Source organism: Primulina tabacum, chromosome 16, assembly GCF_025594145.1.
Source record: "Primulina tabacum isolate GXHZ01 chromosome 16, ASM2559414v2, whole genome shotgun sequence".
NCBI lineage: Eukaryota > Viridiplantae > Streptophyta > Magnoliopsida > Lamiales > Gesneriaceae > Primulina > Primulina tabacum.
In genome coordinates, this window is record NC_134565.1 from 36432193 (window position 1) to 36458827 (window position 26635).

At 36.9% G+C, this 26635-nt stretch overlaps 1 protein-coding gene, 2 long non-coding RNA genes and 1 pseudogene across 15 annotated transcripts; 3 read left to right on the forward strand and 1 right to left on the reverse strand.

The window, feature by feature from the left end:
* The first annotated feature begins 1888 nt into the window (after nt 1-1888).
* On the forward strand, nt 1889-2879 carry LOC142528567 (ammonium transporter 2 member 5-like; annotated as a pseudogene).
* An 8287-nt stretch (nt 2880-11166) lies between these two features.
* Nucleotides 11167-14716, forward strand: LOC142529998 (uncharacterized). Its single transcript, XM_075635748.1, is given in 5 exon segments — nt 11167-11559; nt 11638-12999; nt 13098-13290; nt 14028-14207; nt 14210-14716. Coding segments are annotated over 5 exon segments (2268 nt in total). The 5' UTR covers nt 11167-11427; the 3' UTR covers nt 14611-14716.
* A 2176-nt stretch (nt 14717-16892) lies between these two features.
* On the reverse strand, nt 16893-26588 carry LOC142528914 (uncharacterized). 13 transcript variants are annotated; one of them, XR_012815800.1, is made up of 5 exons: nt 26342-26528; nt 26120-26222; nt 25570-25723; nt 18418-20440; nt 16895-17462 (listed from the first exon to the last, which is right to left on the reverse strand). It is a non-coding gene; the product is annotated as an uncharacterized LOC142528914 (long non-coding RNA). The 13 variants fall into 13 exon arrangements; XR_012815796.1 differs by lacking the exon at nt 25570-25723 and having other exon boundaries at nt 16896-17462; nt 18418-19152; nt 19646-20440; nt 26086-26222; nt 26342-26520; XR_012815790.1 differs by lacking the exon at nt 25570-25723 and having other exon boundaries at nt 16897-17462; nt 18418-20045; nt 20298-20440; nt 26086-26222; nt 26342-26519.
* LOC142528915 (uncharacterized) lies at nt 22089-24761 on the forward strand. Its single transcript, XR_012815802.1, has 2 exons — nt 22089-22516; nt 23041-24761. It is a non-coding gene; the product is annotated as an uncharacterized LOC142528915 (long non-coding RNA).
* Nucleotides 26589-26635: the final 47 nt, after the last annotated feature.

Here is a 26635-nt window from a genome sequence, read left to right on the forward strand (position 1 = left end):
CAGTACTTATCGGTTAATTAGATGCTAATATTAAGTCATTATCTCAAATTGTATTCAATGTTCCTCACATGTGGGCCAAACAAAAAAGATCATGTATTCGTATGGAAGAATGAATATAGATTATTAGATATAGACATCCCAAGTCGAGTTTTTTTTATATTACATATGAAGTATTTAACTTCTTATAATGTTGTGAAATTTTAGTTATTAAATCATTAACATGTGATATCGATTTTTAATAAATGAAAGAGGGAAACTGATTTAATGATGATGAGACATTAACTCTATAAAGACATGTTGTATATTCAATGTATTTATCATTCGATTCTAACGTAAATATTACTATATAAGCGACTAACGAATCAACGTTAGATTTACAGACCACACATACAAGAAAAGAAAAAAAAAATGGCTTCCATTAATTCGTTGGAATGCTGCCCAAGAAATTAGACAAACATGTCCTATATCCTCAAGATTTCAATTTTCACTGCTTCATGAATTCATCTTGTTTCTATTTCATATTTGCGTTCTCCGTCCACTTAAATAATTGCAAATCTGTTTTCCTGTGAATCTTGTACCTGGATTCACTCATTTACCCTCGATCCACGACGTTCTTATTGTCTCGAACCTTAAAAAACAAAAGGGTTTTCAGCAAATTAACTCAATCTGTCTACGATCCCATCTCCAGGGCATGCAACAAGAGCACAAAAAATATAATGTCTGTGTCATGCTTTTTATAGCTTGCATACATTTCTTTCGTTAGGGGTAGTTTTTCAAAAACTTCCTGAGTTTCTGGCGTGGAAAGATGGGTCCAAAATACTCCTGGCTACCATCAAATCTCCAGCCTCATGACGCGAATCCTGAATGGATAACAAAGGAGACAATGCATTATGCGTGGCAGATGACAGTGTTGGATAAATGAATAATGAAGAGTTGTTGAATAGAAAAGGGAGTGGGAGTTGTCCCACATTGAGAAAATAGCCAAATGATGTCTCCCTTGTAAACTCCAAGTTTGAATAGGGGTTTGGGCCCGAAGGAGTACCAGAAGTTTTTAGAAGGGGAAAGACACTAATAGGCTGCGTCTCGGTGAAACACACGCGTGCTCGTCTCGTCTCGGGGCGGTGCGGTGCGGTCTTTGACAAGTATTAATTTTTTTGGATCAAATTTATTTGGAGAATAAATTTTTCAGTCGCAAATTGATGTGCTTGGGCAGAGGTACGCGCCTGCGCTGGAATTCGAGCATCGGCCAGAACAGGGCGCGCGGCCGCGCGGCTTCTCGCGCGCGCCCTACTGTGGTGCGCTGGGACAGTACCTTGCGGCCGCGCGTGTTGTCGCGCGGCTGCGCGCGCTGCGCTGTTTCAGAAAAGCATGCGCGTCCCTTGGCTTCGAAGCATCTGTTCTTGGCTTCTTTTGCACCAAACAATGTGTTTTTTGGCTAGAATTGTGGCCCTTCAATGCATCCGATCTGGAAAGACGTAACTCTTCAACACATCCGGTGATCATCTATAAATAATTCCTCCCATCATTTTCGAAAATTGCTGGAAGAATCACTACACTTGTTCTTGTAATTTTCTGCTGATTATCATACCATCTTGCTGCATATTTTCAGTTTGCCATTTGAAAGCTCTTGCATATATATTGTTCGCTGCTATCAGGACTTTGTAGTGCCTGCAAAGTTTTGACTTGAAGTCGTTGTATCTTGGGGACGATTGCATGCAACGTATAGCATTTTGATACGGACAATTTTGTCTTGTGGAGAAAGGATCCTCCTTGCCTCGACTTGATCTTATTGTTGCTACGGTTGGTTCGAGATTCAAGTTGCTTTTGTTCGTGAATCAAGACATCCAACATATCCAGAGTAATATCCACCAAACAGACAGAGGCCACAATGGTGGGTTTGCAAAGCATTCCGGGGCTCAGGATATCATACGGCAGCATCGTCAAGAAGAAATGGGCCGCAAACTCAGCTTTCATGGCGCTTTACGCCTTTGCAGCAGTACTCCTGGTTTGCTGGGTTGGCTGGGGGTATGATCAGTTATCATTTGGAAACTCGTTTTTGCCTTTTCTTGGGAAGATCGATGATGCATTGGATCAGCATGTTCTGTTGGAACAGGCGTTCACGAGTTATAAGCCTGCTTATACTCGGCTCCAACTCGATCGACATACTTTTCTTCGAGAGAATCTCCGTCATCGGTGCCACACAGGGCATGATCACCGACCTACTCTACATCACCCCAGCCGCTGGAGTCGTGCAAGGCTGGGCCGCCATTATAATGGCCATCCCCTCCGGTTTCATCCCTTGTTCACCATGATGGTTCTCCACAAGAAGATATGGCTCCTAAAGCGAGCAAACAACACGATGACCGTATACCACAGGCACGTTGTTGCAGGGACGCTAGGCGTCTTGCTCACCAGATTTTTCGCCAACCCGAAGCTGAGCAGGCTTTTCTACATGTCCCCGACTAGGGAAAGGTACACTGGCCTAGCATACGGGTTCAGTAGCGGCAGAGTTGGCGCAGGATTCTGGCAGATGGGGGTTCAGGTTCTTGGAGTTGTGTTTGTCATGGGAGTAAATGTTTTGGTTACCAGTTTGCTTTGTCTGTTGATAAGGCTTGCGGTGCCATTAGGGATGTCCAAAGAAGAGCTAGACGGCGAGGATGAACAGGTGCATGGAGAGGAAGCGTATGTGCTGTGGGGAGATGGCGAGAAGTTTGAGAAATCTGTGCACAACTCGGTGATGAATGGGGCGGAGGATGTCTCCGGTCAACGTAAGAACACGAGGGTTAGTATTTGAGGGAGTTTAGACTTAGGAGGGGAAATGGTATTAAGGTGTGACGTTTCTTTTGGATTTGTTCTGATTTCATGTTGTACGTAGTTCGATGTGTTCGAAGATGATTCATAACTGTACTTTAATTTGTAATAATCAATGGGGCTATATATTTCAATTCACAGTGGATTGTCTAAGAAATTAAATAAACTATAACAAATAGATAATAATTAAAAAAAGTGACGATTTCTATTTCACGGCCCCTAAACACCAAGTACTAATTTAAACAACCAACCATTCATCTTCTTCTTCTGAACCAATTCAAGATCGATGGTAAAAATTAATCATCCTAACAGTTGTTTTTAACAATCAAATATAGAAAATCTGAAGTAGTCGGATTTACAAAATAATAATTAGAAGTTGCAGCCTGCAGGGTGTCAGCTTTGAAAACAGTCCAACCGTCCAAGTACAGAAACCCAAAGAGAAGAGATCCAATATCCCATTTTTAAACCAATGACTTTATTTATTCTATTATATTCTATTCTATTCTATATTAGAATTCAGAAAGGATTCCCTTAGGCATGCGAAAAATATTATTTGGTGCATTGTATGAAGATAAAATGGCACACTTCCCCCTCTTCCCAAACTAATATTGTTTAACATTAATAATATTATTTAACATTAATACATTGTCAATTTATGATAAGTCTAGCTAATTAATAGAAAAAATTGTTCTGTCTTGACAATCTTTCTTTGAATAACTAACTGTACAATCAGTATGCCATTGGAATCCAATATTCGCTCACAGCTTTCTTTATTTTCCAGCCAGTTTTTTTTAAGAACTCGTATCACTCTATGTACAAACCAAACTCACTATCTCTCACGTTTATCCGACATCGATTCGAATGTTTCAAGAATAGAACAATTGCAACTCTTCTATGTATACGTATACGATACAGGAAAACGACTTGAAGAATAATAATTTCCAGAAAAAAATACCATGAATAAATATAAATAAATAAATAAATGTCCAATCCAATTTTTTAAATTCATATATATGGCTCAGTCAAAAAAACTTGGTAAAATCAATGAATTGAGTCAACGGTTAAATTCACGGATCTTGTTAAAACATGAGATGATAGCAACATATAACTGCCATTTAATTATGTTTCCAATAAGATTACAGAAATTTGAGCATTCAAATCAAAGTTGTCAATTTTTTTAAGATTTCTTTACTGAAAATAAAAAAAAAACTGAGTGGCTTTGTTACGGGGAATTCCTCGAAAATGCACACATTTTGTTAAGACCAAGGATGTAGTCTTACGATTGAAATCTCATACTCTGCATTTGATGATCCACTTGATTTTAAATAATGAATTATGTATTAGCCTATGAATATTTTTTTAGGGAGTTTAATTTATGCTTTTTTAGAATTTTCACAAAGATGGTTGGTGCAGTTAACCCACCATTTTGATCTTAATATGATGTCGGCTAAGATCACATGCTTGTTGTTATACTGAAGCTATAGGCCCCGTAGAATTTGTGCATTTTAAACCTTACAAATTATATAGTATCCCATCATCTTCTACTGCAAATAAAAAAGAGTAGGTCTTTTGTGAGACGGTCTAACGAATCTCTATCTGTGAGACTGGTCAACTCTATCGATATTCACAATAAAAAGTAATACTCTTAGCATAAAAAATAATATTTTTTAATGAATGTCCAATGGTTAACAACCGATGGATCGAAAATGTGAATCAACCCATTAATTTAGAATCAAAATATAACATTTTTGAATGTATTGTTAGAAAATTAAAGTACATAACCATATATGTGACATGTGTTAGAGAAATCTTAACCGAATCATCCTCAGAATCCTCTCTAGATTATCTCTCAAATTGTTACAACAAATGATAAGATAGCGTTTATCATCTTCCATGTATGTAGGACCATTTGTTACAGAAATAGTCATATAAATATTTCACCGTGTAAACTATTTCAAATATACAAAGGAATATTTTCTGCTGCATACCTTTTATGGTATCAGAGTCCTCCTCCTACGAGCTTCATTTTTTCTCTCTCCTCCAAATGGCCTCTGGATCTTCTTCAGTTGTTGTCAATATGTCTCCAAACACTACTCCAAACCTTATTACCATTAATGCGGCAGCACAACTACCTCTTAAACTCACCAAAGTCAATTATTTTTCATGGCGTGCTCAGTTCAACGCTCTATTCTTTGGGCTGGATCTTCTTGGCTACCTTGATGGTAGTCTACCATGCCCAGTTGAAAACGTAACTCACGATGGAAAAATCGTTCCAAACCCAAACTACCTTCCATGGCGTCGTCGAGATCAATTAATCCTTCATGCTATTCTCGCCTCCTTGAGTGAATCTATCATCCCTTTGGTCTCTTCCGCAACATCGAGTCATGAAGCATGGACTCGACTCTCTCGTCTTTATGCCAAGAGATCTACAACTCATATAATTCATCTCAAAGATAAAATCAGCACAATTAGTCGTGGTGATCTTTCTGTTGCTGATTTCCTTGTGTCCATCAAACAAATTGCCGATGAGCTCACCACTCTTGGTGACCCTCCTAGTGACGCCGACCTCCTCGTCTATGCAACTCGTGGATTAGGCCCTGCTTACAAAGAGCTAATTACAGCTATGAGGACTCGTGATTCTGTAGTTCCTTTCGAAGAATTGTTTGATAAAATCATTGACCATGAAACCTTCCTCCTTCATCAAGACAAACACAATGTCGAACTAACCCCACCTACTGCAAATTTGGTCAAACAAACCTATAACAATAGAAGTCTCACCCTTCTTCCTCTGCGCCTGGTCTTCTTCCAACCCCTCGTCCTCAAAACAGATTCTCCAAACCATTTCACACAACTTCATCGTCTTCTGAAGTCATTTGCCAATACTGTGATAAACCTGGTCATATAGCCACCAAATGCTTTAAACTTTTTCCACACCTTCGTCCGCGTCGACCGACTGCCAACCACATTGCACTTCCACCCCTTACCGCAGCACAAAATCCTTGGATCTTAGATTCTGGTGCATCACACCATGTCACTCCAAATATGTCCAACTTATCTCTCCACCAACCATACGAAGGTCCCGATGACATTCACATTGGTGATGGATCAGGTTTGCCAATAACTCACATTGGTGATGTCTCTCTTTCTCCCTCATTTAATTTATCACATGTTCTCTGTGTTCCCTCTATCAAACAAAACTTGATTTTTGTCTCTAAATTCTGTCAGTCTAATCACACATCAATTGAATTTTTTCCTTCATATTTTGTTGTCAAGGATTTACGTACAGGGACTCCTCTACTCCACGGAAAGAATCGGCATGATCTGTATGAGTGGCCGTCTGCAGATTTTGAAAATAAAATCTCTCCCATGGCACTGTCCACTGGTACTGTCGTTAAAGCATCTCCAGCAGTTTGGCATGGGCGCCTTGGTCATCCCTCATTTAAAATAATTAGCAAACTAGTTCAATTTGGTTTGGTGTCGCTATCCTCCTCCTTGAATCCAACTCCTTTGTGTCAGTCCTGTTTATGTAACAAAAGTCAACGACTTCCATTTGGTGATTCAAGTCTGGAAAGTCGTGGCCCTCTGGATTTAATTTAAACTGATGTCTGGGGTCCCTCTCCCGTTCAATCTGTCGATGGGTTCAATTATTATGTGATTTTTGTCGATCATTTCACTAAATATGTTTGGCTCTATCCTTTACGCTTAAAATCTGATGTCTATACCATTTTTCGCCAATACAAAGCTGTGGTAGAAAATTTTTTAATCGATCCATTATTTCAGTTTACTCAGATGGTGGTGGTGAATATACCGCTCTCAAAATTTTTTTTTCCTCCGTTGGAATCCAGCATCTCAAGACCCCGCCGCACACAACTCAACACAATGGCACTTCTGAGAGACGTCACCGACATATTGTTGAAACTGGATTAACTCTCCTACATCAAGCTAAATTTTCTAACAAATATTGGTCTTATGCCTTTCAAACTGCTGTTTATCTAATTAATCGTCTTCCAACTCCGATTTTAAATTTTTCTTCTCCTTATGAAAAATTATTTCATCGCAAACCAAACTACACCAAACTTCGTGTCTTTAGATGTTTATGTTTTCCTTGGCTTAAACCTTACAGTAATAACAAACTAGAACCCAAATAATCTCCGTGTGCCTTTCTTGGTTACTCCCTTAATCAAAGTGCTTATTTATGTCAAGATTTAAAAACACATAAAATTTACACATCTCGTCATGTTCGATTCTTTGAAACTGAATTTCCCTACTCTAATATATCTTCTCCGATGTCCATCAGCAAATGGCTTGAATCGTTGACCACTTATCCTTGCCCATTGTCACATGTTGCTGAACAACAGCCCCAAGATGGTCGTATTGTCATGGCTCCTCTTCAATTTCTGTCACAACACTCATCGGATTCAGCGCCGTTAACTTCTGTAAGTTCAGGTAACTCTGTATCCGCCCCTCACTTACCTTACAATAGTCCCCCTTGCACCTCTACATCACCAACTTTGCCACAAAACAATGATGCCAATAATTTATCAAGTTCTCCGGACTCCACCATGTGTATTGTTCCTTCCGCTCCTCTCTGTAACGAGCAATCAAAAATATAATCTCCTAAGCCCCCTTCCACTTCAAATCCCCCTCCCTACACCATAATCACACGCTCAAAAAATAACATTTTCAAGCCAAAACGTCTTTACCAAACCAATACCACCAATCCTCTTCCTGACTCATTTGAACCATCTTGTGTTTCCCAAGCTATCAAACATTTTGAATGGAGGCAGGCCATGTCTGATGAAATTTCGGCCCTTCTTCGAAATGGAACATGGGAACTAGTTCCTCATAGAGCCTCTCAAAACGTTGTTGGTTGTAAATGGGTTTATCGCATTAAACGAAATCACGATGGCTCTATCTCCAAGTACAAAGCTCGCCTTGTTGCCAAGGGCTTCCATCAAAGGCCTGGTATTGACTTTCATGACACATTCAGCCCCGTCGTGAAACTGACAACCATTCGTCTCATTCTCGCCCTTGCTTTATCCAATGGCTGGCCTCTTCGTCAGTTGGACGTCAACAATGCCTTTCTCCATGGCACCTTATCTGAAGAAGTGTTTATGCAGCAACCACCAGGTTTCATTGATCAATCTCAACCTGATTCTGTCTGCAAACTCCGAAAAGCAATTTACGGCCTCAAACAAGCGCCCCAGTGCCTGGTATACTGAGCTCAAAGGTTTCTTGAACTCTTATGGTTTTGCCAATTCACACAGTGACACATCATTGTTTATTTATCATACACATGTTGCTACAATATATTTCCTAGTCTATGTAGATGATCTAATAGTCACAGGAAACAATTCCACTTGCTTGGACCACTTTATAAAGGCTCTGGCTGCTCGATTCTCAATCAAGGATCTTGGGGACCTCCATTATTTTCTTGGTATTGAAGTTCTCCCAATCAAATCTGGTCTGCTTCTTACCCAACATAAGTATATTCGGGATCTCCTGGCTAAAACCAACATGACTGGTGCTAAGGAGTGCTCTACACCGATGTCCTCATCTCAGATTCTGCAACTTAATGATGGTTCCAAGCCAACCGATGCTACACAATATCGCCAAACAGTAGGAGCTATGCAGTACCTCTCTCTTACAAGGCCAGATGTGTCATATGCTGTCAATAAACTAGCTCGCTTCATGCATTCCCCTACTGAAAATCATTGGTCACCAGCTAAGCGTGTCTTGCGCTACCTAAAGAACACCATGCATCACGGGCTATTTCTAAAACGAAATCAGAAACTTGCCCTCACAGCCTTCACAGACGCAGACTGGGCAGGTAACCGTGATGACTTCAGCTCCATTTCTGCCTACATTATTTATCTTGGAGGTACTGCCATCTCTTGGTGCTCAAAGAAGCAAAAGACTATAGCGCGTTCTTCGACTGAAGCTGAATATCGATCTCTTGCTTCATGTGCTTCCGAGGTACTTTGGATCAAAAACCTGCTACAAGAGCTGCATGTTCCTTGTACTACTGCTCCGAAAATTTTCTGTGATAATGTTGGTGTCACTTATCTCTCCGTTAATCCAGTCTTTAACTCAAGAATGAAACACATTGCCATTGATTATCATTTTGTTCGTGATCATGTTGCTCGCAGCTCGTTCTCTGTCTCTCACATTTCCTCAAAAGATCAACTTGCGGACGCTCTCACAAAACCCCTGTCCTCTGCTCCGTTTCAGACTTTGCGCTCCAAGATCGGTATCTCCAATGGGATCTCCATCTTGCGGGGGGATGTTAGAGAAATCTCAACCGAATCATCCTCAGAATCCTCTCTAGATTATCTCTCAAATTGTTACAACAAATGATAAGATAGTGTTTATCATCTTCCATGTATGTAGGACCATTTGTTACAGAAATAGTCATATAAATATTTCACCGTGTTAACTATTTCAAATATACAAAGAAATATTTTCTGCTGCATACCTTTTAAAATGTACATGGAGTTAATTAATAAGAATTGAATTGTGGATGTAACATGGAAGTTAAGGACTGTATATATGTATAAATAGCAATAAATTCGTTCATGCATGATATGTTGCAAACTTCCATTGACACAACGTTTCAAAGTCCGAGAGCTCATTGTCACATACCAAGTTTATGGAAATATATATGGTGTTCAATAACTTGGCATTTATTACTCTTTCTTTCACGCAAATAGGAAAATAAAATGTGTCATTTATGACCAAGTTTTGGGTTGAGTAGTACAAACTAATTTATGCTTTGTCTTGTGTGTAAAATATCTAATTTTACATATGAACATGTCCTGTTCTATGACAACTTCGGGAAAAATGTTATATTTCAGCTTCCTGATATTATCGGTGCAATTTAATTTTTTTAAAGCTACTTCCTTTATTCAGTTTTATATAACATCGATATTCAACTTATAATATAGATTTGGTTAAATAAATGATTGATTTTATATCTAAAAAAGTCATCCATAAATTATATTTTTTTCACCTTTCATTTTCTTGACTTTGTTCATCAAAATCACCTTTCGAACATTATAATTATTACAAGATCGTATTGTAATAATTTTGGTGTTTTATTGAAAGAACGAATTCAAATATTTTTCTAGCTGTGTTGATGGACTTACACTCATTTCTCAAGCACTTTGTCATCTATACATACATATGTATATACAAGTATGTAATCGTAATTGTAATCGTAATTGTAATAAAGTAAATAACAAAGTTGCTTTTAGGCACTGTCTGCACGAGCAATGAACGGCCCGGATCACTCCACATGAGTGATCCGGGCCCACCACCCTGTAAAAAAAAAAAAATTGACTCGAAAAAATCCGATCCGTTGGATCGACCCTTACAGACAGTGCCCGTAGGGGTAGGTTCGACCGAACCGAATGTCATACACCAACATTCTGAAACTAAGCTTTCAAATATAATTAATGTGATCACAAATTAAGGAAACTAGGTATACAAAGCTCGGCCAGTTGTTGGCGTTAATTAATAAATTAAAATATTATATTGGAATAGAAATTTGAGGCCAGCAGTAATTAATGTGGGCAGCTGCTAGTGCTGCTACCCACGGTTATGTTATGTACCATTGAAGCTGTCAAATTGAGCACTTAAGTAATCTTTTAAAACCAATAAATAATTTGTTACCATTTTGGTTTTTCATTCGGAAAAAAAGGATAAAAGTTTCTACGATATAGTATATTGATAATTTTATTTTAAATATAATATTCAATTATGTAAAAAAAAAAACACTTTAAAAAACATATCGTTTCGTGCATGTAAAAAATTATGACGTAAAAATAATAATTTTTCATAAGTAATGTATGATGTAACAATTTACCGCAACACCATAAATTATTTCTTTCCACAAACACTCCCAAGTTCCAAATAATTGAACCATCTTGTGACTAATTTCGAATATAAATCAAAATATTTTTCGAACCAACTTGAAACTCATGTTATTATAAATTTATTGGCATACAAAACTATATAAATCTCCGGATTTAAATAACGGTAAATAACCGTATCCGTTATTATACAAAAATTATTGTAAAACACCATAAATTTTTATTAAAAAAAGTATTATATAAATCTATATAGTTTAACATTTTAATAGGATCTCTAATTTTTTCTTAGAAAAATTAATTTTAATACACATATCGCGTTCCAAAAAAAGTACTAATATATAATAAACGTGCTTACACCATATTTATTTTAAAACTCACAGCACATCTCAACGATCATGTGATAGATAAAATGTGACCGATTGTAATTGGATTGGCGATATTTAATTTTTTTTTTAAAGACGAGTTAACCTGCAGGTGACAGCACAGATGTCATTTCGAAACAATTACCCGCGGGTGACACTAGTAAAACCCAGTGTCACTCCTCCCACCCATTTACTCAGTCCAACCTTTAAAAGAGCAGAAAGCGGGAGTTATTCTCAACAGATAAAAAAGCAAAAGCAGAAATAAAAACCAGAGAAGGGACTGAATCTGAATCCAAATGTGACGTTAACTTCACTGGATAAAGAGAGTTGGGTGTTTCTGGGAGGCTCAAGTGTTGCCGGGAAGTGACATCAACCATCGGCTAATGATGATGGGCTCCGGGAATGAGCAGAATCTGGAGAAACAGGTGCAGAGGCAAAGGGGTTGCATGGCTGGATTCTTCCAGCTCTTTGATCGCAATCGTCTCTCTTCCACCAAGCGCCTCCCTTGTTCCCCGGTATGATTTTGTTTTCTGTAAAGTTTCTGTCTTTAATGAAGTTTCGTTATATGCATAGTAATTTTTAGCCATTTCTAGGCTGTTGGTACGGTTTCGGATCCTGAGATATCACTTCCCGAGTCGCCGGCCATTTCTAGGGAAATTAGAATGCCAAGTCCGGAACCGGCGGAGCGGGTGGTGGCACCGGAGGTGGTTGAGTTGCTCCCTAAATCACCTCTTCTTCTTCCTATATTCAATTTGAAAGAAGGCAACAAGTCCTCGTGGAAGTTCAACAAAGAAGCCCCGAGGCTTTCGCTCGACAGTAGAGCTACTACAGACGCTATGGGAGGCCTCCATCCCAAGAAGATCCGCACTTCCGCCTCAATTCTGTCCACGGCGGGTCGATGCTACAGCATCGGAAGTGATACGTCCGATGGGTGCCAGAACCGGTCTCCCAGTGTCATAGCTAGGCTCATGGGTCTGGAGCCATTGCCCAATTCATCCGACTTTGAAACTGAAAAGAAGCCTGAGCTGAGGAGATCCGCCTCCGAATCGAGAGCCTCTAGAGATCTGTTTCACTCCCGATTCATCACCGAGCAGCCAAGTATATCCCTTTTCGACAATGCGCGAATGGCTGCCCATTATGCAGATCCAAGGGACCATTTATTAAAGAATGCTGGCAAAGCTGAACTGTCTAAAGCATCAAACAGGGCCAACTTCAATTCTCCGTCTCCATGGAAGGCTCAGCACCGCAAAAGCTTCTTTGATTCAGCGGACATTTTCCCAGAACCTAAACAGAGTGTACCAGTCTACGTTGAATTTGAGAAGAGATTTAAGGTGAGGGGCATTGTAGAGCCGTCGAAAGATTTAGAGACCTTGAAACAGATCCTCGAAGCTTTGCAACTGAAAGGGCTTATGCACTCCAAAAATCCAAATCAAGTCAGCCACCGGATCTTTATATACGACGAATCACCAATCGTGGTGATGCAACCTTCGAGACAGTCGAGCTCAAATTCATCGCCTATTAACAAAAGAAACGTCAGTGATAATGCACGGAGAAACGGTAGAAGTCAAGCCCGTAGCATTCGCTGTAATCACGCTGTCTCCGGTGAAAATCATCAGTCTGTAAGCCCTCGTAGGGACCGCAGCGTGCGGAGCGCAACTCGGGCCGGTGAAACCCCGAGTCCAACGACTCGAAATGAATGCAATGCGGATCCTCGACGGTCAAACTCCATAGTCAAACAGAAACCGTCGAGCGTTGAAACCCAGAGGAAACTGAAGAATTCAGCAGACAATCGGAGAGTCTCTCCCATTAACTCCCCGAAGCTCAACACCAGAAGAACCAGCCCAGATCCGACGGCCAAGATCAATGAGAATGAGAAGATCACGACCGTTACAACTGAAGAGGGCGAATCTTCATCCATTTCCGGAAGTAGTATCACTACATCAACCGATACCGAGGTAACGTAACATCAAAATCATTAATTGCCACTAATCTTGACTTAATTACCTGTATCAATACAATTATATAACTGCAATAAATGGTTGGTTTAATACAGAGGTGGAGGACTGTGGAATACAAAGAGGGAAGGAATTTATTGGAGAGATGTGATAAGCTGCTCCAGAGCATAGCGGAGATGAATGGAAGTGATGCGCAGCCGAGTCCAGTGTCAGTTCTTGACTCGTCTCTCTACAAGGACGAACCATTCACCGCTTCAGCTCTCACGGCCAGACGTAATCTTGATTTCAAAGGTTGAATTTTTATTCTCTTATTTTATATCACTAGCCCGCGCCTGATATTTCTGTTATACATTTATTTGGTTATAGTTTAGTATTTGTTATCTATGTTGTTAATCTAATCAATATTTGGGAGAAATTTTCATATCAGAATACGAATATATAAAAAACCATATTGAAACTCTGATTACAATGATTTGCTTACACATTTTTGATTCTTGAATTTGGAAGAAATATTAGTCAATGTCGAAGCTCGAGTGATAGTATCCGGAAGGTCTATAATACTTGAATATTATGGCATTGGATTGTGCAAGATGTACTGCTATTGTGTGGTGTAGTGCTACATTTTAGCCACACTTCGATCAAATTTTTTGGCTCGACTTCTAAATGCTGGCCCGAATAAGTGAAATATTTCTGTTCCGAACCTTTACAATATCTGATTTGGATAGTGTTTCTCGGAAGTGGAACCAAATCTGACCTCGATAAATAGAATATAGTCCGATTATTCATCAATGGAGGGACACTGGTGCCCACACTTTCTAATTCATGTGGTCCTTGCATGCTGAGGGGTATGTACTTGGTTTATCATCGAACTTCAGGAAAACATATAATATATGAGGGAAATGAATTTTTTATGTTGGATTTTGTGAACACACTTGATTCTTTGTATTCTATTTTTATCTCAAGTCTTTTAAAATCGAAAGACTTTGTTATGCATCATGTTTTGATGGCTGTCAAATTTACGCGCACAGATGAATCCGGCGAATTGGAAGAAGATATATGGAGCCCAATCGCATCATCAACTCGATCAAAGTGGCAAGAAGAAACACGGGATGACTGGGATTTTATGTACATTTCAGATATCTTGAGGGCATCGGATTCTCTCTCAGACGACCCGGACATCTTTCTTTTGCTAGAAAAGCAGCAATATCTTAAGGAAATGACACATCCAAGGCCTCCAGGCTCCGGAGAAAGCTAATCTTCGATGCTACCAACGAAATTATCGAAAGAAACAGACGACTGCCTCCATGGAAGACTGTTTCTTGGACAAATTACAATGTGACAAAGCCATTCCTCAACGATGTTTGGTCCGAATTTCAAAGACTTCGCAACCGTAATGCCGCTGAAGATTTGTTCGAGGTCATCTGTGGTGTGTTGAGGAAGGACTTAGCGAAGGACGAGTCGAGCGGATGGGGAGGAGATCATCCTATGGAGATGTCAGAGGCAGTCCTGGACATCGAACGGCTGATATTCAAAGATTTGGTCAGTGGGATGATCCAAGATCTTGCTTCATTGGCATCATGTAGAAGCTCAAGAAGGAAGCTGGTTTTCTGAGAATCCTATAAAGAAATAAATAAGTAGGGAAAAGTTGAAAAGGGTATCGAAGTAAGAATGAAGTATAGATTTGGTTATTTTTTTATAAATAAATATACAATCATCATGTCATGTGAGTTGCGGCATATTTTAATTTTTTAATTAAATATAAAAATTAATAATAATATTGTTTTAAAACTTATAGATACATAGTATTTTGAGTTATGGAAGTACCGATCATTTGACCTAATAACATCGAGCCATCTTGTATGTAAAAAACAAGATGAAGAGAAAGAACGATTATTTTATTTTATGACAGAAGGTCAAAATAACAGTTTACCTTGAATTACTTTATTATATGTGAAATGGAGTAGTTGACATTGATCCGAAGGACATTGCCACTTTTGGATGGGTTGCAAAATTCCAAGTGGATCTGAAAACTACGAGTAGTCAAACTGTAATTTTGACCAGGTCGTCCGGAATGATGAAACTTATCGAGATTTTGTAATGATTGATTCTCAGATGACAAAAGATTCTGACTACAGTATAGCATCTTTTGGATTATTGGAATTAAATATATATTCTTTATTTAAAAAATTATTTAGACCTAGGTTCAAGAAAATATATGTTTAAATATTCATCAATATTATGTACATAATCTCTATAATAAAATATATATTTGTTCTCAAGATAATGACTTGTGAATTCTAACCAAATAATAAAGAAAAATTTTATTAAACAAAATTTTAAGATAAAATATTTGTCACTATATTGAAAAATTTATAGCCTGTGTCAAAAATTTTAAGCAATAAAACAGCAAAAACATTGAACACTAGCTTGCTAGCTCTTACAATATAAGCAAATGTTCGTTCATATCAATCATTCATAAATAATTACACTGAATTGCAACTCATGGAATCAAATATCTCGCGTTCATCTAACTATAGGATTGATTATTTATCTCGTAATCAAACACCATAACTAGAATGATGTCATAATTCAAATCAATTAGATCGTACTAAGTTTCGCATTTCGGGTTTTTTTCTTTCAACAAAGAAAATTATTGCTCATTGACATTCGGAAACGTTTTAGTATTTGGAAGGAGATAATGTGTACATTTTGGAGATGCTCAGCTGTGTATGCATTTATTGTTTCAACTTATGCTAACGCTGACATTCAACGTTGAAACTATTCAAAAACAGTTTTAGGAATGCCCACATAATGAAGTACGTGTTTCTCTGTTTAAACTAATACTACATGCAAAAGAGGATAAAAATAGTAAAAATTATCACTAGCTAAACATTTTCCGGCTTGGAATTAAATATTTTATGTATGGAGAAAAATGAGAGAGAACGACTCTATTTTAGATGCATATAATTATTTTTTCTAGTAATAAATTTTTAAAACCTTGGTTATTTGATATTGTATTTCGTTGCGTGGAGCAAGATCGACTTTTAATTTGGCGTACAATCCCACTTAAGTTCTGATGACAGCAGCTGTCACCATGTTTTCATTTGAATGCTTCTGATTTTTAAGATACGGATAGCAATTAATTTTGTTTACAGATTTGTACTCAAATCCCTTGGCATTGTGTTTCTTTCCATTGCGTATTCTTAAGTGTATCATTCGTACGCACAACCACTACCCACTGATCGGGGTTAAATGAATTATTTTCCGTGCCCCACACATAGAGTGAAATTAATAATGTTTTTTTTTTAGGCTGAAAATTTTCAGATTGAAAAATAGCATATCGATTGAGTTTCGGGACGTGTTAATTCGCTGCTTCGACAATGCATGTATCTACGATTCGATGGTTGTTAGCTATACCTCACAAGGACCAACTAGACATGGGAAGAAATGCCTGTGGAAGATTGTAAGCTGTGAGAGAGATGGCGAATAGCGACACGATCGAACCAGGACTTATCATTGTATACACTAGTTTTCGGTTCACGAGTGGATGTAATCGATGTGTCCACACTGTTAGAATGAAAAGAGAACGTACGTGACAGTGCATGGCGAATCTCCGGTTGATTCTAGGCGGCATAAACAGGCTGTCATGTGGTTGAACGAGCGTTGCCTCCATGATTGGGCAGCGGCAGGGCGGTGAGAGAGTGAATTGAATGGTTATGACATAGGAAAGAAGAGGAGGGGTGTCATTTTAGAGCGTATACACAACAAAAGCTAATAAGGGGGAATGTTTTGCCGAAGCTCTTACTTTTTATGGTCTAAGCAACTGGGAATCTCGACTTGTTTATTAGTATTATCGATGGAATCAATAATCATATCTAATTTGCGATAGAAAATCGTTATGATAAGTTGAGTGATCGAAAGATGTCATTTAGATATACAGCACACCGAACAAGAATCACAGAGAAATAAGACGAAAATGCAACATTTTCATTAAAAAAAAAATGGATACAATTCAATACAATCCAATTGATTTCAACTGTGGAACGTACGCTTCATAGCAACAAGCTTCCCAAATCTGGTGGATCGGCCTTTATTCAAGACATTCTCAGGGTAAACTGGAATGCAAAGGTAATTCTGCACAATACCTGAAGGTGTAAAGACACCAATGTTCAGAATCACAACAGTGAGGGGTAGAGGCAGTTCAATGTCCCTTGTGTAGGTTGGAGGTGGTTGAAAACTGATATGCATAAGTCTGGACTTGCTTATGAATAGCTCGCAATTTAGCACATAAAGCAGCAAAACATGTATTCACAATGACTGGGGTCACTGTAATGACCTCAGCCTCGACAAGAGCATCAGACATGACTTCTCACTGATAAAGTTTGACGGTTAAGTGGTTCTTAACCAAAACAGTGAGAATCTTTTCGATTCATGCGGAGGAGGGAAATCTTTCCCACTGGAAACTATATCCAACATTACAAAATGATAAGTAGTAAAAAGGGAAACACAATTCTCAAATACAGAAAGATGATGCACCTTAGCAATTAGCATAGATACAAAATGAATAAAAGAAGGCCTTTCAAATTGTGCATAGGTTGTCTAGTTCTTTCTAAAACAAGAACTCCAGAGGTTAAAATCGAAAGAGGGGGGGGGGGGGGGGGGGGGGGGGGGGGCGCGTAGTCTAAATAAAAAAGGAAATCAGCAAAAGGAAGGTTATACATATACTTCGAAATACATCTTTATCAGTAGAGTTTTAGATTTACAACCCTATAAATTGAAGTCCCTCGGGCCTCTTTAATCTCAAAGATTGCCATGCAATAGTTTATGGTCGATATTTATGTTTTTTTTTCAGCACGATACAAAGTATATGTAGAAAAATGAATCCGAATATCTCTAACTCGATTGGTTCACTTTATGTGAGCTAAAACTGCAACTGGAAATGCCTGTCAAAATCCATACAAGTAGGTACATATTGCTATTGTGAAACAATTTGTGGTTGGGCACATACCTTTTAAAATAGATATTTTGAAGTCAAACTCGAGCCAGTTTCATATTTTGATCTACAAACTCTCACAGTTGTTGTTCAATATAGAAATAATTTGGTCATTAAATGTCGATGTTTCGATTGTGTCTCGTTGCTGGTGTTTAATATATGTGTTAGAGGTTACAATTCAGGACTTTGTCATATTAAGTGTCATCTACCTTTGTTTCCTATTCACACTTTTAACACAACACTTTCCCACTTCTTCGAAAAAGTACTAGAACATATACAAAAATATTTTCCTCTTATTCTCAAATTCAAGTGTGTCAAGTGACTGAGTAATGACAGGCAGCACATAAATGAAGCCATGCTGAGAAAAAACAAGGAGATGATCATATGTGAGAATGCATCACAAGCACTTATTAACATAAACTTACTGTTTCACAAGTTTCCATTGCTTTGCCGTCACCGTTTTCACGATGCATTGATGCTTCTCTAGATACATGAGTTAAAGCATTTGTCAGCCATCATAAAACATAAACGTTTATCTCATCGAAAAGACTACGATAAGATAAGGCAATCAATCATTAACATAATTTCCAATCAACAGTACTGATCTTTACTTGAAATGGTAGGCCCCAAAATGCAAAAAATGGTAAAGGAAGGTCCCAATAGCACACAGATGAAAGTAGGAAAATTTAATACGAATAATATGGAGAAATAAATAGCAAAAAACAATCGCTTTACAATCATATCCAATAAGTTAATTAAAATAAAAAGTTTATTTAAAGGACACGTATTATAGATTTTATAAGAAAAAGTTCATTCAATCAACTCTGCTTTATCTTTTACAAAAGGATAATAAACAATGTTACTTCTGGAATGAAAATTTCAAGGTGTTTGCCTTCCGCAGAAGTCCCATTTAAATTCAAACTTATCCACTATACACTATTTTTCATCCTATCAATGTCACAGTATAAATTAGGCTCGCAGAGTTGGCAGTTGCAAAGGAACAAGAGAATTCAATTATACACCACAGATTCGAATTCTATAAATCAAATCCACAAAAATTAAATCTGCGGCATTATAAAAGTCATGAAGGCTTAAAACCTAGGATGAACACGATTACCTCAGAAATTCGATAGTCCTAAAAGCCAAATCCAAATGTCAACCTGCGATTTTTTGCATTCAAATAGAAGATTTCGCTGTGGGATGAACATATGAAGATTCTGAGACATGGCCCCTACATTAATTGTTCATGCACATTTAACCCATAGAGTTCAGGAAAATTATTTGATCTTCATATTTCATAAATAACAATGATTTTGTGTTTTTTTTCAATAAAGACCACTCTTTTAGTAACAAATATATATTCTGACAATGGTAGTTACCAAAAAAAAGCTTATTTTCAATCTGCATACCCTTAATCTATATTTATATTATAAACAATACTATTTCATCATATTAGTCCATATCTTTTCATGTATGAAATTCCGTAATTATTTTCCCCAATTCCACATATCCTTGTAAGGGTATAAAACAGGTTTAACGTGAAATAAAGCTAATAATCATCCTTTTCAAGCAATTTTGTTGCTTGGTTTTAGTAAAGACTGCAAATTAACTTGACAATCATCAAAATGAAAATTGACCCATTCAGAGAACTACCTTTTAATGTGTTTCAACGTGGAGGCTGATGCAATTTAGATGCATGAGATTTTCCAAAACAACATGATGAGGGAAAGAAGAAAGAACCAAGAAAACTGAGCAACATTGACAATTAGCCACTCTCCTGAGCTGACAATGGTTGCGTCGTGCAAAAGGTCGGCAATCCTCTTGATTTCATGGCACATTTTTGCTGCTTTATATGAGAAGTAAGATGAGGAGAAAGCACGGTTCACCATGGATGTTGACAATCAGAAGAACCGTCGAATATTATATTAGAACTTTGAGAGGAAAAGCACATGCTTGTTTTCTCATTTCCGTAGATGAAGCAAGTGCAGTTGAAACACCTCAAGTGGGTAAATCTTCGTCTCAATTGGGGTTTCTCATCATGACACACGTCTTCCTATAAGAAATTTTGAAATGGATTGGTAAACACGTAGATTCCTCATCTAAATTGAGATTGTGAAGAACTAATAATGATGATGAATGAGAAACAAATTCGACATATTTATTCACTGTACAAGAAAAATATCCCATGTTGCAGTTAATACTAGAATGAAAGCATGTGCATATCCATTTAATTGCTTTAGAGGTTTGATATCAAACAAAGAAATGAAGGTAGGACGTGACAAATCACCTGCTGCATTCTATTTACCTTGTATCGAGTCGCTCATGAAGGCAAAACTTTAGATTGGACGATGAATCAGGAGCAATTTAAACATGTTTAAGAACATCATACCACAAGTTTCTTCAGTATTTTTACACCCTGATTTGCTGCTAAAATTCCTTCTTTCGCACCTGAATTTCAAATTTATTGCATAAAAGCTAAGAAAGTAATGTGTAATGGTATGGCTGAAAAAAGGAGCATAATCCATCACGAATTTTGAGGTGGCAGCCAATTACAACTGGCATCCCAACACAAAGTCTTTCTTTTGATAGTAGACAATAGAATATGCCCAAAAAATGGCTTGAGAAAGAACAAATAACGTAATAAAAAAGAAGATTTGTAGTATGATTGCAGTATGAGCAGCACATTTCTTTCTTATTAGATATCTTCTGGCTTAAAACAGATTTCAATTAACTTTAGCGGACCATAAAAACAAAGCACTGGTAGATAGATGTATAATCAGTCAAGAAAAACAAATCGACTAAAAAGTATTGATGAAACAAATGTAGACAACTGTACTTGACGTAATGTGTGAACTAACCATTGATTAATGAAAAACAATAAAATATTACTACGATCAAGTAACGACTAATTTAATACAGATGGATGATACTCATGGAAAATATTCATGTCAATCAAGTAACGATTAATTTAATCGATACAGATGGATTATACTCGTGGACAATGTTCATGTCGTGCCAAGCCGTTTCCACCGACTCTTAATGATCACTTTGAGTTTCCTAAAGTTGACAAAACAACCCACCGTAAATAAGGCAAGGATTATTGAGATGCTACACGAACTGATGAACTATAATAGAAACGGTGTGGAAACAGTTACCATGTATAGCTCGTAGAAATAAGACAAATATGTGTATCACAACGCCTACATTTCCTTTTAAATTTATTGGTTAGGTTATTCATATATTTCCTCCCTTGCTTCAATAGTATATTATTCATCTGGGACACATCTTAGCCGCTAGGAAAGAAACTACATTGAACATTTTATCAGGAAAAACCGTTATGGAACCAAACTTGAATTTGGATCATGCGTAAAGGCTATAATCAAAGTCAATCCTATGATTCAAAGGACTCTCGTAGACTTCACCAAGTACATCTGATTTGTCGTTATAAATTATAACAATGAAGCATTTTTTCTGAATGTGTAGTATCTGGTATCCATAATTCTCACATACAGATAATCTGGTCCTAAAATTGTCAAGCTTCTATTGAATCAAATGTTCCAAAAATGTCACTAATAACTTATAAATATTGTACCACCAGTAACTTCATATATAACAGGCTAACTTCAGAATTTTGGCGTTTCACACTTTGTGTAGTGCATTTTAGAAGAATAAAATTTCAATACCCATGTTTATACATGAGAGAGAAGGAAAAAAATAATAACGGAACGTACTTTTGCCAAGTCCTCGTGTTACAAAATGTTCTACAATTTCATTTTTTGTCGCAAAGCAACAATCCTTGATTTCGAGTGGAAATAATAAAATGAAATGTTGATCATGATTCTTATCACTGTTTTACAGATCACAGCAATATTTTTCCACACTTAAAATTAATATTTTTATTTGACAGGTCAGAATGATGTACAATTATAATTGTTACCAAAATGGAGAATACAGAATTGTTACCAAAATGGAGAAAACAGAATTCTCAAGGCTTCAATGTAATAAATGTAACAGCTATGTACACACACAGACCCATGAATTCAACAGCCACCACAAGATTTCCTTCTCCCACTAGGTTTTACAACCTTTTCCATCAAACCTGGTAGGTGCCATGAAAGTTATTTAAATTCTTGACAAGGTTCACAATTGATTATTTACAAGGTAACGTTCCAATTATCATGGTACATAAATATTTGTTTGTTTTTTATTTTTCTTTCATATTTGCAGCCAGAAGATGAGTGAAAAAGAAGTGGAAGGCAAGTATTTTGACTACCATTGGTGAAATGAATCTGCCATTTTCTTAGTCCTACTTGATTAGTAATCTCCATGCCCATATATGCCTGTGAATTGTTTTATGATTTTTTATGTTTTCAGGTGTATATACCATACACAACAAAGTCATAATTTATGGTTTCATAACATGGATTGAGCTGCTCATCAATCTTTTGAAATTTAATGAAGTTGTCCGCCGAAACTCACTATGAATTTTCTTTGATCTGTTAGAAATACTCAAGTTTAGATTAGGTCTTAGATCCTTCAAATCATTAAGATGCTATTGAATAATAACTGGATTAGAAACTATTTAACATATACCGTCTAGTGAATTTTCTTCCTAGGTTCATTAGAATATAAATTTAACACTAGTCGCATCATGGCGAAGGTGCTTTGATAAAAAGAATTCCATTTATGGTGAAAATAAATAATTACCAAAAGAGAACAAGCTTTATTTAATACTTCAATTGTATGCGTACTAGGGACTTTAAGATTGGGAATTTCATGCACTCCAAGCATTAGTTTCAACACGTGTATCCCCGTTGACATGATAGTTTTTCCATATTAAAGAAATCTCTTAATAGTCTACGTGCCCCACAGAAGTCTATGAATTTTGTTAAGGTTTTTTGTGTTCTATCGTATGTACATGCATGCACACAAAAGTCATAATTCATGGTTTCACAACAAGGATAGAGATGATATCAATCTTCCATGTCTATTAAGGTTGTCCTGATTTTTTTTTTTGATCTGTTAGAAATACTCAAAGATTATATTAGGTCCCGAATCCTTCAAGTCATTTAAGATTTTAATGAAGCATAACTAGATTAGAACTATTTAACAGGTACCCTCTTCTAAATTTCTTTCCTAGATCCATTAGAACACAATTTAACAATAGTTGCATCATGGTGAAGGTGCTTCAGTAATTTTTTGTGCATTTACAGAGAAAAAACTAATTGCCAAAAGTGCAAAAGCTATGTTTAATTCAAGTTAATGTGTCTAGGAATTTTAAGACTTGTGTGAAACTTTCATGAAGGTAGATCAAATGAGAAAAATGGCTCTTAACTTGCAAAACTTTCCAACTCAAAATTACATGAATGGGTTTGGGCTCTTAGTATCCAAGTCCATTGAGTCCGTAGCACCCGTAGCAGTAGCTTATTCAAAAGGTCTTAACTTGCAAAACTTTCCAACTCAAAATTACAGGAATGGGTTTGGGCTTTTAGTACTAATATATTACATCGAGTGAGAAAATGATACTTATCTATGAAAAAAATTAGTTGACTTTCAATATTTGCATGATATGTTCTCTGTTTATCCCCTTCCCCATATTAATAATATTTGCTTATTAAGTTTTGGGTCATATTTCCCAAATATAACACACATACAGAGACCTTGTCACCTACCAAACTGAATCAAGCGACTGCTGATAATCAGGTATTTTCTGACTTTAGTGATATTTTGGCAATGAAGTCACAAATGACTTTAGTCAAAAGATTTATTTGTCACAACGCTTAACGGAAACTGACCAAAATTTTGAATTCTAGGAGAAAAATGAAGATCCTGAGCAAAACAATGATTTGACAGTTCATCATGTCATTCTCGATGAGCAAGCATCTGCTCATGGTCAACCCCCATGGTAAGAAGCAGTATTATTATATTTTGAATCACGTCAACTACTCAGACTTTAAGCTGAATAAAAAGAACAAAGTTTTTTGATTCGAATTTCTTATGTACCTCACTACCTCATAAATCATAGAAAATATACAGGGTCTAAGGACTTCAGGGACAGGTTTTCAGTCAAAAGGGCCAACTTTTAGCGTGCAACTTTTCTTCCATACTCAAGTTAAATATCGAATCAATAAAAATGCACGAATATGTGTGATTCTACATCCCAACCACCAAATATGTTACTATAATTTACTATTCCCAAATGCACAAATATGTGTGAGTCTACATCCCAATCACCAAATCTTTTACTATAATTTACTATTCCCAAATATAATTACGCAGCATTCATGTTGTTGTATCCAACAACACAAGCTGTATTCTTTAAATCATCACTACTGATCTCGTGGATATTGCCCTACTTTTTTGCCTGAATTAACAATGAATTATTCCTACTAACTTAAGCTTAGTAGATTCAAATCTAGAAATGTTATTTCCTATGGCTTCTGACATTTAAACATTCAAATAAGGCACATTTCCCAACTATGTTAATTATGCAGTTTACCATAGCTTCCGAAATGTTTATGATGTTGCTATTTACCATTATATATTCATTCCACATATTTGTAAATCAAGGATTGATGGGAACAAAGACGATAATGCAAATAAGAAGACAGCAGATTCTTCAACGAACCCTTCCCTCCCAGCACAGGAAGAAACAACAAGTGCAAATCCAGCAGACCAAAGGAGACAAGGGTATAGGGCTTTACGAATGAGGGCGGATAACCACCCAGATGTGGAACGTGAAACCAAGGCCAAAAGAAGGAAAACCAACCAAGCCAACACAAAAAAGTGATATGAAGACCAGCAACAGTGGATTGATATGCCATATCTGCTTCAATTTATTACTTAAACTACATCTTGAAAGTATTCAAGAGTTATAGATTGTTTAGAATTAAGTATTTCCTTTCTTTGACTTGGTTATTAGCAATGACCATATGATTATGGTCTGCAAAAAACTGCAGTCTGCAAGAGGCAAAAGCATCTCTCTGCTTCACTATTCTATGTTGTCTCAGTTTGTTTAGATAACTAAGCTGTTAGACTATAAATGGTATTAGAATTGGATGTCATTACAGAACAAGCTTCTGACAAGAAGTGTTGTCTAAGTTTTCAAAAGGTTCATACTTGGGTCTAAAAACTTTATTTTGCCTCCACATAAATTATATTCTTTCAAAAGTTTATGGCTGATTTTTTTCTCATTCTTCCGCATTTTTCTTACCCAAAACCTAGCTTTAACACCCATAACTCCTAACCCCACCTTCTTCCTCACTACTACGCTGCTGCAACAGCCACTTACCCTCATCTGATGTGTTAATCGTTTTGATAAGATCCAAATTCATATGACGTAACACTTTCTCGAGCAAGTTTAGACTCCTAAAAATGAAAAAGGAAGGACACATAGAAGAGAAGGGACAGCCAAAATATCATTTTCATTCAACTTATAATGCATACAATATGATTGTATTTTACTCCAGTCATTAATCTTCCAAACCTAAATGAATAAAGAAATCCTTCCTCAATTTCGTTACTCTATTCATGTAAGATGGTATAACATAATGTAAATTTTGATTATATACTCTCACTAATAATGGAATCTTTGAAATGCCATTGATAATGTCCGTCGTGACTAGACAGTCAATATCTAGTAAGTATGGCTGCACTATAGAAAGGCATTCAGCAACGGGGCCAAGCTTTTAGATTTTCCACTGTAATCAAATTTTCATTCCATTCCCTTTCCTTTGAAAAGGTACACGGGCAAAGAACGCATATTGAGAAACGTTTACACATTAACTATATAGACATAAATGCCATTATTTTTTCAAAGAATTTCAGAAAGACTGAAAACGGTTTTCTTTTTCTGATGGGCCAATTTTAATTGGTAACTTGAGCATTCATAAAGATTGAACCTTAACAGCCGCAAGAATTAAAAACCACGTAATAATTAAATTGGACAGATTTTATGACAATCTATTCTTTCCCACTGGAAAAGAAGGTATTTAGAAGCATGCAAAATTCTAGAAAAAATGAGAATCAACTTCAACCATTCAGACATTAAAAGAGTAAAATTAAACAAAAACACAATGTCAAATTATACCCACAAGAAAGTTCACCATGGCTGAGCCCTTGTTTCACCTCCAAGTCTCCATCAAAAAGAAGCAACATTCAGCAGCCAGTTACATCATAAGAGCAGACACTTCTCAAATAAATCAGTCATGTGCGCTGCAAGCCAGTAAACCTTCGAAAAAACAACACATAATAAGGTAAACATTCATTATTCGATGACATTTATTCTTCTTTTTGCAGAGTGGATCAAATATGACCAGAAACTCAAGCATCAAAAACAGAACATAGTACCTGATGTATTATCTCCAAGATGACTACTAATTGATTGCCGATATACAAAAACAATACAAAAGTAACACAGAAGCAGAACTAGATTTCTTAACGCAATATTTTCTGGGTAATGCTGATTGCTGGGTTCTACTTTTGTTTTGACAATCATCAAGTCAAAACAAACAGATCAATGAAAAAAATGTGTGTGATGGGAAGTCATGTCATAATTGGGCCGTAACCCAATCATTTGTGTCAAATTATAGCCCATTACTGACAGGGGTAGAATGGTAAATGCATGAGCTTATATCCTATTCT